The sequence below is a fragment of the Mobula hypostoma genome, chromosome 30 (genome assembly GCF_963921235.1).
Source record: "Mobula hypostoma chromosome 30, sMobHyp1.1, whole genome shotgun sequence".
Taxonomy (NCBI): Eukaryota; Metazoa; Chordata; class Chondrichthyes; order Myliobatiformes; family Myliobatidae; genus Mobula; species Mobula hypostoma.
Genome location: NC_086126.1, coordinates 12706866 through 12723185, shown reverse-complemented (window position 1 = coordinate 12723185; position 16320 = coordinate 12706866). Strand labels below are relative to the sequence as shown.

At 51.3% G+C, this 16320-nt stretch overlaps 1 protein-coding gene across 1 annotated transcript in view; it reads left to right on the top strand.

Moving 5' to 3' along the window:
* The first annotated feature begins 5199 nt into the window (after positions 1–5199).
* LOC134339547 (serine/threonine-protein kinase MRCK alpha-like) overlaps positions 5200–16320 on the top strand; it is a 120903-nt gene continuing 109782 nt past the window's right edge. The window contains exon 1 of the mRNA XM_063036161.1: positions 5200–5575. Within this exon, the coding sequence (XP_062892231.1) occupies positions 5338–5575 (238 nt within the window). The 5' untranslated portion in view covers positions 5200–5337. The remainder of the gene's footprint in view (positions 5576–16320) is intronic.

Below are 16320 nucleotides of genomic sequence, written 5' to 3'. Positions count from 1 at the left end.
CCCCCCCATATTAGCCATTTCTGCCCCAGGAAAAAGGCGCTGGCTCCCCATTTCATTCCTCTTATAATCGTATGCACTTCTATATAGTGACCTCTCATCCTCCTTCGCTAAACCCATCCTCGTAAGAAATGGTCTCCAATCCACGCAGCATCTTGGTAAATCTCAGCACCCTCTCTAATAAAGTTTATTCTTTACTTTGTTCCTGATGACCCCCCCCATGATCTTTCACCTCCCTCACTTGACAAGACTCTATCTGCCTCCCCCTTTTAAAGTTATCCGGGGATTCTTTTTCAGCCTGCCCTTCAGGAAGTGAGTTCCAAACACTTGTTTCATTTTGCAGTTCTCTGACTTATCGAGTGAACCCTTCGAGCACTGAATTCTCCCACAAAAGGACACGTCCTCTCCACACCCACTCTGCTAAGACTTCTTAGTGCCTTTTGCATTTCAGTCAAATTCTCTTCCACTCCCTCTCCCTCCCACCATCTCCCCCTCACCCACTAAAACTCCAAAGTCTCTCCCACCTCTCCCCATCCCATATCTCTCATTCCTATCCCCAAATCCTCTCCCCATCCCGAATCTCTCATTCCTCTCCCACCTCTCCCCATCCTGTCTTCTCTCTTCCTTCTACCCCCAAACCCTCTTCCACCTCTCCCCATCCCATATCTCTCACCTCTCCCCATCCCGTTTTCTCTCTCCCTTCTACCCCCAAGCCCTCTCCCCATCCCGTTTTCTCTCCCTTCTACCCCCGAAACCCTCTTCCCCTCCCCCTCTCCCCTACCCACCTACCCTCCCTCAGCACCTCTCCTCGCTGCCCCTCGCCCACTGTGGAGCTTGGCCTGGGCTACACAGAACATTGGAGAGTACAGCACAGGAACAGGCCATTCAGCCCATAATGTTATGTCAAACCAGCTAAAAAGCAAGTAAAATCCAAAAACTCATCCCTCCTACCTATATCATGTCCACATCCCTCCGTCTTCCTCACATCCATGTGCCTATCCAAATGTCCCTTAAAAGCCTCAAATGTATTTGCCTCCACCACTCTCCAAGTGAAAACCTTACCTCTAATATCCCCCTTTGAACCTACCTCCTCTCGGCTTCAATGCACTCCCGCTGGTATGAGACATTTCAACGCTGGGAAACAGATACTCCCTGTCCACTCTATCTATGCCTCTCATAATCTTATAAACTTCTATCAGATCTCCCCTCAGTCTCCGGCACTCCAGAGAAAACAACCCAAGTTTATCCAACCTCTCTAAACCAGGCAGCATCCTGGTAAACCTCTTCTGCACCCTCTCCAAAGCCTCAACAGCCTTTCTACAGTGGGACGTCCATTTTAAAAATCCAGAGTTTTATAAAGTTGCAACTTAATCTCTTGACTTTTGAACTCAATACCTCGACTAATAAAAACAAGCGTTCCACAAGCCTTCTTAACCATCTTATCGATCTGTGTAGCCACTTTTAAGGAGCTATGAAATTGGACCCCAAGATCTCTGCTCAGCAACATTGTTAAGGGACTTGCCCTGCCAAGGTGCAACATCTCGCATGTATTTGGGTTAAACTCCATCTGCCATTTCTCTGCCCATATCTTCAACTGATCTACGTCGTGCTGTATTCTTTGCCAGTCTTCTACACTATCCACAACTCCACCAATCTTGGAATCATCCACAAACTTACTAACCCACCCATCTACATTGTCATCCAGGTCATTTATATACATCACAAATAGTAGAGGTCCCAGAACAGGTCCCTGAGGAACACCGCAAAGTACAGACCTTCAGCTCGAGTAAGTCCGTTCAACCAGTACCCTCTGTCTCTAAATGCAAGCCAGTTCTAACCCAAACTGCCAATTTGCCGCGGATCCCGTGAATCCCAGTCTTCCGGATTAGCCTCCCATGAGGGACTTTCTCAAACGCCTTACTAAAATCAACGTAGACAACATCCTCTGCCCTACCCTCATCAATCTCTCTCGTTGCCTTGTCAAAATGCTCAATCAAGTTGTTAAGGCACGACCTGCCCCGCACAAAGCCATGCTGGCTCTCCCCAATTAGCTCATAATTTTCAAATGCTCACACATCTTATCCCTAAGAAATTAAGTGTGTGAGTTTACATTTGAATTTTTTTCTCACTTTTTCTGCTTAGTAGGTTTTTTTTGTTATCACAATTTTTTTCAACCTTTAAGATAATGTCTTTTTTGAGACATTGTAAGTGTTGTTACTTCAATGTACTCATGCTATTTCTTTTGTATAATATAACAATAAAAAGATTTGAAAAGAAAAGAAAGAGTTTACATTTGAATTAAAGTGTTCTGACTCTGAGGTAGGGTGGCTGAGACGTACACGGGTGATATATCTGGAACGACGGAGGAATCTGTGATGCCCAGGGTCACAGAGTTTGGGGTTCATTCTCCCTCAGTGACCACAGACTACAGGGAGTCCGGAGGGGTGATCGACCCAGTCCGCAGGAACATTGTCACACCTGGGCATTTCACCAGGTGGCGCTAGAGAGTCGTGACAGAGCAACACCAGAACCCTTTCCCCATCCCGTCTTATCTCGTTCCTATCCCCAAACCTTCTCCCATCTCTCCCCAACCCATCTTATCTCTTGTTCCTACCCCCAAACCCTCTCCCCATCCCGTCTTATCCCGTTCCTACCCCCAAACCTTCTCCCACCTCTCCCCGTCCCGTCATCTCTCCCTTCTACCCCCAAACCTTCTCTCAGCTCTCCCCATCCCGTCTTATCTCTCCCTTCTACCCCCAAACCTTCTCCCAACTCTCCCCATCCCGTCTTATCTCTCCCTTCTACCCCCAAACCTTCTCTCAACTCTCCCCATCCCGTCTTATCTCTCCCTTCTACCCCAAACCTTCTCCCAACTCTCCCCAACCCATCTTATCTCTTGTTCCTACCCCCAAACCCTCTCCCCATCCCGTCTTATCCCGTTCCTACCCCCAAACCTTCTACCACCTCTCCCCATCCCGTTTTCTCTCTCCCTTCTACCCCCAAACCTTCTCCCAACTCTCCCCATCCCGTCTTCTCTCTCCCCTCTACCCCAAACCTTCTCCCACCTCTCCCCATCCCGTCTTATCTCTCCCCTCTACCCCCAAACCTTCTCCCCTCTCCCCATCCCGTCTTCTCTCTCTCCCTTCTACCTCAAACCTTCTCCCATCTCTCCCCATCCCGTCTTATCTCGTCCCTACCCCCAACCCCTCCCTATCCGTCTTCTCTCTTCCTCCTATCCTCAAATCCTCTCCCACATAATCCTCTCTCACTCCTATCCCCAAATCCTCTCCCACCTCTCACCTTCCCGTCTTCTCCCCCAAACCCTGCCCTATTCCTCTGTCCCTCCTATCCTCTGATCCCTCTCCCTCTCTTCTCCAGCCCCAACCCATATACCTCGCCCACCCCATCCTCTCCCCGTCCCCAACCCGTCTTCTTTCCCCTTCCTATCAGCAACCCCTGTCCCATCTCCCTCCACATCATCCCCATCCTCTCCCGCCACCCTTTTCCCCACCCCATCATCACCCCTCCGCCCGGTGTGTGTGTGCGTGTGTGGGGACAGGGGGTGGTCTGTGTAGGAAGTGCGTCCCGGGATGAACATGCCTTTGGGATCTTGCTGTGTGCAGACTGGCAGATTATTTCCTAAAATTACAAGGGCGACTGCGTTTCAAACGTTTGGAAATTGCTTTGGGTCGTCATGTCGTGGAGGAGGGGGTCGGCTGTAGACTGCACCCCCCAGCCCCACCACTCTTTGTATAGTGGAAGATTGTCGTCCTCACTCATGCATTTAAATAGAGGGCTTTCAGGTCGCGAGGGATTCTGGGATGTTTCGTCCGCCATCGCCTGGTTGGCAATAGCGAGCGTGAGGAAGCAAACAACAGGAATTCTGCAGATGCTGGAAATTCAAGCAACACACATCAAAATTGCTGGTGAACGCAGCAGGCCAGGCAGCATCTGTAGGAAGAGGTACAGTCGACGTTTCAGGCCGAGACCCGCAAGTGGTTTGTGCGCGGAACCTAAAGGTTGGGTGCTGGAGCGAGAGGGGAAGAGCGAGAAAAAGACGAGGAGTGAGAGGGACGGGAAATTAGAAACGCGGGAGCAAGAAATACCTAGTTCCACAAACACGCATATTTTGGAGGAACTCAGCAAGTCCTGAGGAAGGGTCTGGGTCGGAAACGTGAGCGGTCCGCTTCTCTCCAGACAATGCTGCTTGACTTTCTGAGTTGCTCCAACATTTTGTGTGTGTTGCTCAAGATTTCCAGCGTCTGCGGAATCTCTTATACGGGCAGTTCAGTCGGAATTAGGGCGAAGGATAAAGGCGATCCAACAAGCTCTCGGGCAGTGGGAGGTGTCAAAAATAGTGACGGGGCACAGACCTAACCCCGCTGTCCCGAATCCCAAGACGTCTTTACCGACTGACCTCTGACCCAGACCCCAGAGAAATTGCCCCACGGCCTTGCTCCCTGAGGCATGCCCTTTGACCCCGTGCACTAGTTCATTCGTACCCCACACCCACTGTGAGTATTCCGATGCAGTGCCAGAGTGAACCCGCATGTCGAGGGATCCGTAACCTTGACCTATATATCCTCTGAGCCGGTACCAAAGTGAACCGCACGATAAAGGAATCTACAACCTTGACCTGTGGCCCCTGACCCGGTACCACTGTAAAATGTACCCCCCGGATCCCGGAGGACACTGTGTCCAGGGGCACACAGTGTCCTCCAAGGCCAGGTAGAAGCGTCTCGCTCCCCCCGTGCCCAAACGCGGTGACCCCCTCCCGCGGAAAGGGACTGAGTTCACAGCTCGGTACCTGAGGGGGAAGAAACAGCTTGACTTAGAAATGGGAGGAGCATTCACAGGCGCCCGAACCGGGGCAGGGATTGGTCGCGGTGTCTGACAGGTGAGTGGGGGAAGGAAACACGGGAAGAGAAAGGGGAGGGACGGGGAGAGAGGGAGGTTAAAAAAAAACACATTGGAGGGAGGGTAGAGAGGAAAACAGGAACAGGTAGGCGTGAGGAGGGAGAACAGATACAGACGGGAGGGAAAAAGGAGGAGGTTAGAGAGGAGAGGGAGGAATAGAGGAATAGAAGAGGGAGGGGGGAGGAGGGAGAAGAACAAGAGAGGAGAGAAGGAGGAGTAGGAAGTCAGGAGGAAGTGGTGAAACAGAAGAAGGGGGTAGGGAGGAGAGAGGAGGCAGAAGGGAAGGGTACACGGAAGGCAAAAATCGACTGGAGGGTGGAACCAGAGGAAGACAGAAACAAAAATAAAGTGGATAGAGAAGGGAGGGGGCGGGAATCACGGATTCGAGGCGTGGTGAGAGAGTCGAGGGAAAGGGACGACCCGATGGACGGAGGGTCGGGGAAAGGTGACGAGAGCGGCGCGCCGAGTGTCGGGACGGTGTCTCCGGAGCAGAGGCTGAGGCAGCTGGAGCGGCTGATGGCCCGGGGCGCGGCTGCGGATGCCCAGGCCGATCCGAGAATAAGCCAGGAGACGCTGCTCGACCTCCTCCTTTGCCTGTTCTACGAGTGCAGCAGCTCCCGGCTCTGCAGAGACCAGGCCATCAGCGACTTCCTACAGCGGGGTAAGTCCGCCCCTTGGCCTTGCCCAGCCTCCCCGGCGCCGGGTCCAGTGTCGACCTTGTCCTCTCCGAGAGCCCCCGCAATGTGGCTGGGAAGGATGCTCGGAGGCACAGATCCATTCTAAACCGTGAGAAAGATATCAGTCAGAGCAGAAATAAGGGGGTGGACCCGTCCCCGCCCGTACCGTACCCCAGTGTTTATAGTGACAGACCCGTCCCCACCGGTACCGTACCCCAGTGTTATACAGTGACAGACCCGTCCCCACCGGTACCGTACCCCAGTGTTGTACAGTGACAGACCCGTCCCCACCGGTACCGTACCCGGTGTCACACAGTGACAGACTCGTCCCCACCGGTACCGTACCCCGGTGTCACACAGTGACAGACCCGTCCCCACCAGTACCGTACCACGGTGTTATACAGTGACAGACCCGTCCCCACCGGTACCGTACCCCAGTGTTATACAGTGACAGACCCGTCCCCACCGGTACCGTACCCCATTGTTATACAGTGACAGACCCATCCCCGCCGGTACCATACCCCAGTGTTGTACAGTGACAGACCCGTCCCCACCGGTACCGTACCCGGTGTCACACAGTGACAGACCCGTCCCCACCGGTACCGTACCCCGGTGTCACACAGTGACAGACCCGTCCCCACCGGTACCATACCCGGTGTCACACAGCGACAGACCCGTCCCCACCGGTACCGTACCCGGTGTCATACAGCGACAGACCCATCCCCACCGGTACCGTACCCCAGTGTTATACAGTGACAGACCCGTCCCCACCGGTACCATACCCCAGTGTCACACAGTGACAGACCCGTCCCCGCCGGTACCGTACCCGGTGTCACACAGTGACAGACCCGTCCCCACCGGTACCGTACCCCGGTGTCACACAGTGACAGACCCGTCCCCACCGGTACCGTACCCCGGTGTCACACAGTGACAGACCCGTCCCCACCGGTACTGTACCCGGTGTCACACAGCGACAGACCCGTCCCCACCGGTACCGTACCCGGTGTCACACAGCGACAGACCCGTCCCCACCGGTACCGTACCCGGTGTCACACAGCGACAGACCCGTCCCCACCGGTACCGTACCCGGTGTCACACAGCGACAGACCCGTCCCCACCGGTACCGTACCCGGTGTCACACAGCGACAGACCCGTCCCCACCGGTACCGTACCCGGTGTTATACAGTGACAGACCCGTCCCCACCGGTACCGTACCCGGTGTTATACAGTGACAGACCCGTTCCCACCGGTACCGTACCCGGTGTTATACAGTGACAGACCCTTTCAGTGCCTATAACAAGTATTCACCGCCTCCCCCCGGAAGTTTTCATGTTTTATTGTTTACAATATGGAATCACAGTGGATTTAATTTGGCTTTTTTGAAACTGATCAACAGAAAAGACTCGACAAATTGGTTGAAATTCATTACAATTGTTAAACACAAAATAACTGATTGCAGAAGTATTCCCCGCTTCAAGTCAGTATTTAGTAGCTGCACCTTTGGCAGCAATTATAGCCTTGAGTCTGTGTGGATAGGTCTCTATCAGCTTTGCACATCTGAACACTGCAATTTTTCCCCATTCTTCTTTACAAAACTGTTCAAGCTCTGTCAGATCGGAATCAGGCTTATTATCACCGGCATGTGTCATGAAATTTGTTTACTTAGCAGCAGCAGTTCAATGTAACACATAATAATAAAAGAGTAAATCAATCACAGTATATGTACGTTAAATAGATTAAAAACTGTACAAGAACAGAAATAATATATATTTTAAAAAGTGTGGTAGGATTCAATGTCCATTTAGGAATCGGATGGCAGAGGGGAAGAAGCTGTTCCTGAATCGCTGAGTGAGTGCCTTCAGGCTCCTGTACCTCCTCCCTGATGGTAACAGTGAGAAAAGGGCATGCCCTGGGTGCTGGAGGTCCCTAATAATGGACGCTGCCTTTCTGAGACACCGCTCCTTGAAGATGTCCTGGGTACTTTGTAGGCTAGTACCCAAGATGGAGCCGACTAGATTTACAACCCTCTGCAGCTTCTCTCAGTCTTGTGCAGTAGCCCCTCCGTACCAGACAGTGAGGCAGCCTGTCAGAATGTTCTCCAGGGTACATCTATAGAAGTTTTTGAGTGTATTTGTTGATATGCCAAATCTCCTCAAACTCGTAATGAAGTATGGTCACTGTCTTGCCTACTTTATAACTGCATCGGTATGTTGGAACCAGGTTAGATCCTCAGAGGTCTTGACACCCAGGAACTTGAAACTGCTCACTCTCTCCACTTCTGATCCCTCTATGAGGATTGGTATGTGTTCCTTCGTTTTACCCTTCCTGAAGTCCACAATCAGCTCTTTTGTCTTATTGACGAAAGTGCCAGGTTGAGTGCCAGGTTGTTGCTGTGACACCACTCCAGTAGTTGGCATATATCACTCCTGTACGCCCTCTCACCTCCACCTGAAATTCTACCAACAATGGTTGTATTATTAGCAAATATATAGACAGTACTTGAGCTATGCCTAGCCACACAGTCAAGGGTATAGAGAGAGTAGAGCCGTGGGCTAAGCATACACCCCTGAGGTGCGCCAGTGTTGATCGTCAGCGAGGAGGAGATGTTATTGCCAATCTGCACAGACTGTGCTCTTCCGGTTAGGAAGTCGAGGATCCAATTGCAGAGGGAGGTACAGAGGCCCAGGTTCTGTAACTTCTCAATCAGGATTGTGGGAATGACGGTGTTGAATGCTGAGCTATAGTCGATGAACAGCATCCTGACAGAGGTGTTTGTGTTGTCCAGGTGGTCTAAAGCCGTGTGAAGAGCCATTGAGATTGCGTCTGCTGTTGACCTATTGTGGCGATAGGCAAACTACAAAGGGTCCAGGTCCTTGCTGAGGCAGGAGTTCAGTCTAGTCTTTACCAGTCTCTCAAAGCATTTCATCACTGTCGATGTGAGTGCTACTGGGTGATCGTCATTAAGGCAGCCCACATTATTCTTCTTAGGCACTGGTATAATTATTGCCTTTTTGAAGCAAGTGGGAACTTCTGCCTGTAACAGTGAGAGGTTGAAAATGTCCTTGAATACTACTGCCAGTTGGTTGGCACAAGTTTTCAGAGCCTTACCAGGTACTCCATCAGGACTTTCCACCTTGCGAGGGTTCACTCTCTTTAAAGACAGCCTCACATCAGCCTCTGAGACGGAGATTACAGGGTCACCGGGTGCAGCAGGGATCTTCACAGCTGTAGTTATATTCACCCTTTCAAAGCGGGCATAGAAGGCATTGAGATTATCTGGTAGTGAAGCATCGTTGCCATTCGTGCGATTGGCTTTTGCTTTGTTGGAAGTAATGTCTTGAAAACCCTGCCAGAGTTGCCGTACATCCGATGTCGCCTCCAACCTCGCTCGAAATTGTCTCTTCGCCCTTAAAATAGCCCTCCGCAAGTGATACTTGGTTTTCTGGTGCAGGCCTGGGTCACCAACCTTGAATGCCACAGATCTGGCCTTCAGCAGACAATGTACCTCTTGGTTCATCCACGGCTTTTGGTTTGGGGATTGCATGGGGATCGTGAGTGAACAGCTCTTTCCAAGTCCAGCCACCAAGTCTCTATTGGATTGAGGTCTGGATTCTGACTTGGCCACTCCAGGACATTAATTTTGATGTTTTTAAGCCACTCCTGTATAGATTTGGCTTTCTGCTTGAGGTCATTGTCTTGCTGGGAAACCAACTTTGCCCCAAGCAGCAGTTCTCTTGCAGTCTGCATGTTTTCCTCCAGGAATTCCCTGCATTTTGCTGCATTCATTTTACCCTCGACCTTCACAATCCTTCCAGGGCCTGCTGCAGTGAAGCATCCCCACAGCATGATGCAGCCACCACCATGCTTCACGGTAGGGATGGTGTGTTTCTGATGATAGGCGGTGTTTGGCTTACACCAAACATAGTGCTTTGTCTGATGGCCAAAAGGCTCAATTTTGGTCACATCAGACCACAGAACCACCTTCCAGCTGACTTCAGAGTCTCCCACATGCCTTCTGGCAAACTCTAGCCAAGATTTCATGTCAAATTTTTTCAACAGTGGCTTTCTCTTTGCCACTCTCCCATAAAGCTGTGACTGGTGGAGTACTCGGGCAACAGTTGTTGTGTGTGCAGTCTGTCCCATCTCAGCCACTGAAGCTTGTAACTCCTCCAGAGTTGTCACAGGTCTCTTGGTGGCCTCCCTCACTAGTTCCTTTCTTGCACTCAGTTTTTGAGGACAGCCTGCTCCAGACAGATTTATAGCTGAGCCAAATTCTTTCCATTTCTTGATGATTGACTTAACCGTACTCCAAGGGATAGTCAGTGACCTGGAAATATCGTTGTATCCATCTCCTGACTTGTGCTTTTCAATGACATTTCCGCAGAGTTGCTTGGAGTGCTCTTTTGTCTGTGTGGTGTAATTTTTGCCAGGATACTGACTCACCAGCAAAGTTGGACCTTCCAGATACAAGTGTATTTTAACTACAATCAATTGAAACACCTTGAATGCACATAGGTCTCCAAAAACAGATCTCCATTTAACTAATTATGTGACTTTGAAAACCAATTGGCTGCACCAGTGATGATTTGGTGTGTCATATTAAAGGGGGTGAATACTAAGGCAGTCAATTATCAAATGGTTAGGGTAGTCTGTAGTAGTGTGGTGGACTGACTTCTACCTTGCTGAGCCCCAGTGCCATCTCTCAGACACCTCCTCTTACTTGCCCCTCGAACAGGACCCCATAAGGAGCACCAGGCCGTTGTCTCCCCCACCATCACCAACCTTATTGACTCTGGGGACCTCCCATCCACCGCCACCAGCCTCATAGTTCACTCACCACGCCTCCTGTTTCTGCCCCCTACCCAAGATCCACAAACCTGCCTGTCCAGGTGGACCCATTGTCTCAACTTGACTCTGCCCCTCTGAACTCGTATCTGCATACCTCGACTCTGTTTTATCCCCCCTTCCTACCTTCAGTCCTTTCCTACCTACACCCATGACACTTCACGCGCTCTGGATCTTTTCAATGATTTTAGGCCCCCTGGCCCCCATCATCTTATTTTCACTGTGAATGTCCAGTCCCTACATACGTCCACCCCCCGTCAGGAAGGTCTCGAAGCTCTCCGTTTCTTTCTGGACACCAGACCCAACCAGTTCCCCTCCACCACCACTCTCCTCCGCCTAGCGGAACTTGTCCTCACTCTAAATAATTTCTCCTTTGGCTACTCCCAAAGGGTGCAGCCACAGGCGCTAGCATGGGTCCCAGCTCTGCCTGCCTGTTTGTCGGCTACGTGGGACGTCTGTGATCCACGTTCCGCAGGGGGTCGGTGTTGGAACCGCTTCTTTTTATGCTGTGTATAAATGACTTAGATGATGGAAGATCTGGCTTCGTTGCCAAGTATGCAGATGATATGAAGATTGGTGGAGGGGCAGGTGGTGTTAAGGGAACAGGTAGGATGCAGAAGGACTTAGACAGATTAGGAGAATGGGCAGGAAAGTGGCAAATGGTCACGCACTTTGGTAGTAGAAATAAATGTGCGGGCTCTTTCCTTAACAGGGAGAAAATCCAGGAACCTGAGATGAAGAGGGCCTTGGGAGTCCTTGTGCAGAACACCCTGAAAAGGTTAACTTGCAGGTCGAGTCAGTGGTGAGGAAGGCAAATGCAATGTTAGCATTCATTTCAAGAGGTCGAGAATACAAGAGCAAGGATGTGATGCTGAGGCTTTATAAGGCACTGGTGAGGCCTCACCTTGAGTATTGTGAACAGTTTTGGGCCCCTCATCCTCGAAAAGATGTGCTGGCATTGGAGAGGGTCCAGAGGAGGTTCACAAGGATGATTCCAGGAATGAAAGGGTTATCATACGAGGCACGTTTGATTGCTCTGGGTCTGTACTCGCTGGAATTCAGAAGGATGAGGGGGGATCTCATTGAAACCTTTCGAATGTTGAAAGGCCTGGACAGAGTAGATGTGGAAAGGATGTTTCCCATGGTGGGGGAGTCTAGGACAAGAGGGCACAGCCTCAGGATAGAGGGGCGCCCTTTCAAAACAGAGATGCGGAGAAATTTCTTTAGCCAGAGGGTAGTGAATTTGTGGAATTTGTTGCCACGTGCAGCTGTGGAGGCCAGGTCATTGGGTGTATTTAAGGCAGAGATTGATAGGTTCTTGATTGGACATGGCATCGAAGGTTACAGGGAGGAGGCCGGGAACTGGGGTTGAGGAAGAGATAAGAGAAAAAAAAGGATCAGCCATGATTGAATTGAGGAGCAGACTCGATGGGCCAGATGGCCTAATTCTGCTCCTGTGTCTTATGGTCTTATGTTCCAAACCAACACTGGTGACCGTCCCACACTCTTCCTACGCTACATCGATGACTGCATTGGTGCTGCTTCCCGTGCCCATACTGAACTCGTTGATTTCATCAACTTTACCTCCAACTTCCTCCCTGCCCTCAAGTCTACCTGGTCCATTTCCGACACCTCCCTCCCTTTCTCGATCTCACTGTCTCTAACTCTGGTGACAGCTTTTCCATTGGTGTCTATTATAAACCCACCGACTCTCACGGCCACCTGGACTATACCTTGTCCCACGCTGTTACTTGTTAAAACACCATCTCCTTCTCTCAATTCCTCTGTCTGTACCACATCTGCTCTCAGGATGAAGCTTTTCATTCCAGAACAAAGGAAATGTCCTCCTTTTTCACAGAAAGGGGCTTCCCTTCCGCCACCATCAACACTGCCCTCAACTGCATCTCTTCATTTCACACACATCTGCTCTTACCCCATCCTCCTGCCACCCTACCTGGGGTAGGGTTCCGCTTGTCCTCACCTCCCACCCCACCAGCCTCCACATCCAGAGCACAATTGTCTGAAACTTCCGCCATCTCCAATGGGATCCCACCACCAAACACATCCTTCCATCCCCCCTCCACCTTCTGCTTTCCAGAGGGATCACTCCCTACGCGACTCCCTCGTCCATTCATCCTTACCCACTGATCTCCCTCCTGGCGCTTATCCTTGCAAGCGGAACAAGTGTTACACCTGCCCCTACACCCCCTCCCTCGCCGCCATTCGGGGCCCCAAACAATCCTTCCAGGTGAGGTGACACTTCACCTGTCAGTCTATTGGGGCCATCCTCTGTCTGGTGCTCCCGGTGTGGCCTCCTGTATATCGGTGAGACCCGACGCAGATTGGGAGACCGCTTCGCCGAACATCTACGCTCCGTCCGCCAGGACAAGCGGGATCTCCCAGTGGCCACCCATTTTAATTCCACCTCCCATTCCCATTCCAATATGTCCATCCATGGCCTCCTCCACTGTCGTGATGAGGCCACACTCAGGTTGGAGGAACAACACCTCATATTCATTTTGGATAGCCTCCAACCTGATGGTATGAACATCGATTTCTCAAACCTCCGGTAATGACCCCCACCCCACACCCCCGTCACCATTCCCCATCCACTTTCCCCTCTCTCACCTTATCTCCTTGTCCACCCATCGCCTCCCTCTGGTGCTCCTCCTCACCCTCCCCTTTTCTTTCTTCTCTGGTTTCTGAATCTTTCACCAATCCCCTTCCCAGCTCTTTACTTCATCCCTCCCCCTCCCGGTTTCACCTGTCGCCCGGTGTTTCTCTCCCCCCCACCTCTTAAATCTACTCCTCAGCTTTTATTCCCCAGTCCTGCCGAGGTGTTCCGGCCTGAGTCGTCGATTGTTTACTCTTTTCCATAGATGCTGCTTGGCCTGCTGAGTTCCTCCAGAATTTTGTGTGTGTTGCTCGGATTTCCAGCATCTGCAGATTTGCTCTTGTTTACAATCAATTATATCTTTTTTTTTAAATTTCTAATTAATTTAGATCACTTTGTCGAGATCTGGTTTCTATTTGAGAAAAGGGGAGTCTTTTTACTGTTCATCAGTGTCAAAAAAAAAGCCAAGTTAAATCCACTGTGATTCTAATGTTGTAAAACAAAATATGAAAATTTTATAGGTACTGTACCATTGGGGTACAGTACCGGTGGGGACGGGTCTGTCACTGTGTGACACCGGGTACGGTACCAGTGGGGACGGGTCTGTCACTGTATAACACTGGGGTACGGTACCGGTGGGGAAGGGTCTGTCACTGTGTGACACCGGAGTACGGTACCGGCGGGGACGGGTCTGTCACCGTGTGACACCGGGGGGTACGGTACCGGCGGGGACGGGTCCGTCACTGTATAACACCGGGGTACGGTACCGGTGGGGACGGGTCTGTCACCGTGTGACACCGGGGTACGGTACCGGTGGGGACGGGTCTGTCACCGTGTGACACCGGGGGGTACGGTACCGCTGGGGACGGGTCTGTCACTGTGTGACACCGGGGTACACGCTCTCAGGGGAGGAGGCTGATGTCGGATCCTGTGTCCCGGACTGGCTTCTCCGCTGTAGGAATGCTGCCGGGCTGGTTGTGTGCGGGCCGCGCCGCTGACTGATCTCGGAGACGCCGGTGACTCATTTCTGCTGCTGTCTCTCGCTTTAATCCTCACCGCGGCCCTGCCATTCCCGCTCCCAAACCAGGGCGCAGCGAGAGGCCTCCCCACCGTCGTTCAACGTGACCCCCTCTCCCCCCACCCCCCGGACCCCTCCTCCCGCCCTCTCTAACAAATCTCCCGTTGAAGGTGATTTTCATCCACTGTCCGTTGTTGAAGTGGACCATTTTTCACTGCCATTCCCCTCCGCTGACTTCCTTGGTCGAAATTCCCATATCTATCCCCAGTTCCGGACTTCCCAACCGAGGAATTGAGGTTCCTCCGTCAACCTGCCGCATTCTGTGCCCGTCTGAAGGGGCAGACCATCGGGGGCTTTCCCCTGCATCTGACCCAGAGGCGGCAACCTCTTCCTTGTAGAGTTGGGACATTGAATTCTCTGCCGCGGCCACGTTATCAGTCATATCGAAAACAACGTGACAGAGAAGGGGCCATTTGTCCTGCCCCCCACCTTCTTAATCTGGCTCTTTCCCTCTTCCTTTCCAGTCCTGATGAGGGATCCCGGTCGGCTCTTCTTTATTCCTCTCCGGAGATGATGCCCGGCCTGCCGAGATCCCCCCAGCGCTGACGGAAGAAGCGGGTTCTCCCAGTGGAGACCCATTTTGATTCCCCTTCCCACTCCCACCCCGACACGTCGGTCCTACTGTCGCGATGCGGCCACGCTCAGGTTCGAGGAGCAACATCTGGGTAGCCTCCAACCTGATGGCATGAACATCGGTTTCTTAGATTGTCAGTAACGCCGTGGCCTCTGTCCTCTCCCCTCTCCCTCTCCCATCATACCCCATTAATGTGGATAAATGTGAGGTTATCCACTTTGGTGGCAAGAACAGGAAGGCAGATTACTATCTGAATGGTGTCAAGTTAGGAAAAGGGGAAGTACAACGAGATCTGGGTGTCCTTGTACATCAGTCACTGAAAGCAAGCATGCAGGTACAGCAGGCAGTGAAGAAAGCTAATGGCATGTTGGCCTTCATAACAAGGGGAGTTGAGTATAGGAGCAAAGAGGTCCTTCTGCAGTTGTACAAGGCCCTGGTGAGACCCCACCTGGAGTATTGTGTGCAGTTTTGGTCTCCAAATTTGAGGAAGGACATTCTTGCTATGGAGGGAGTGCAGCATAGGTTCATAGAACATAGAATAGTACAGCACAGTACAGGCCCTTCGGCCTACAATGTGGTGCCGAACCTCAAACCCTGCCTCCCATATAAGCCCCCACCTTAAATTCCTCCATCTACCTGTCTAGTCGTCTCTTAAACTTCACGAGTGTATCTGCCTCCACCACTGACTCAGGCAGTGCATTCCACGCACCAACCACTCTCTGAGTAAAAAACCTTCCTCTAATATCCCCCTTGAACTTCCCACCCCTTACCTTAAAGCCATGTCCCCTTGTATTGAGCAGTGGTGCCCTGGGGAAGAGGCGCTGGCTATCCACTCTATCTATTCCTCTTATTATCTTGTACACCTCTATCATGTCTCCTCTCATCCTCCTTCTCTCTAAAGAGTAAAGCCCTAGCTCCCTTAATCTCTGATCATAATACATACTCTCTAAACCAGGCAGCATCCTGGTAAATCTCGTCTGTTCACAAGGTTAATTCCCGGGATGGTGGGACTGTCATATGTTGAAAGATTGGAGCAACTGGGCTTGTACACACTGGAATTTAGAAGCATGAGAGAGGATCTGATTGAAACATACAAGATTATTAAGGGATTGGACACGCTAGAGGCAGGAAACATGTTCCCGATGTTGGGGGAGTCCAGAACCAGAGGCCACAGTTTAAGAATAAGGGGTAAACCATTTAGAACAGAGTTGAGGAAATACTTTTTCACACAGAGGGTTGTGGTTCTGTGGAATGCTCTGCCCCAGAAGGCAGTGGAGGCCAATTCTCTGGATTCTTTCAAAAAAGAGTTAGATAGAGCTCTTAAAGATAGCGGAGTGAAGGGATATGGGGAGAAGGCAGGAAAAGGGTACTGATTGTGGATGATCAGCCATGATCACAGTGAATGGTGGTGCTGGCTCGAAGGGCTGAATGGCCTACTCCTGCACCTATTGTCTGTTGTTTATTCCCCCTTCTCCAGCCCTGCATCTCTTTCACCAATCAAATTCCCAGCTCTTTACTTCATCCCCTCCCCCTCCCAGTTTCACCCATCACCCCTTCCCCTGGAAAGGTGTAATAATAACAGGGTTGTTGTGGTGAGAGATTTTAATTTCCCGAATAT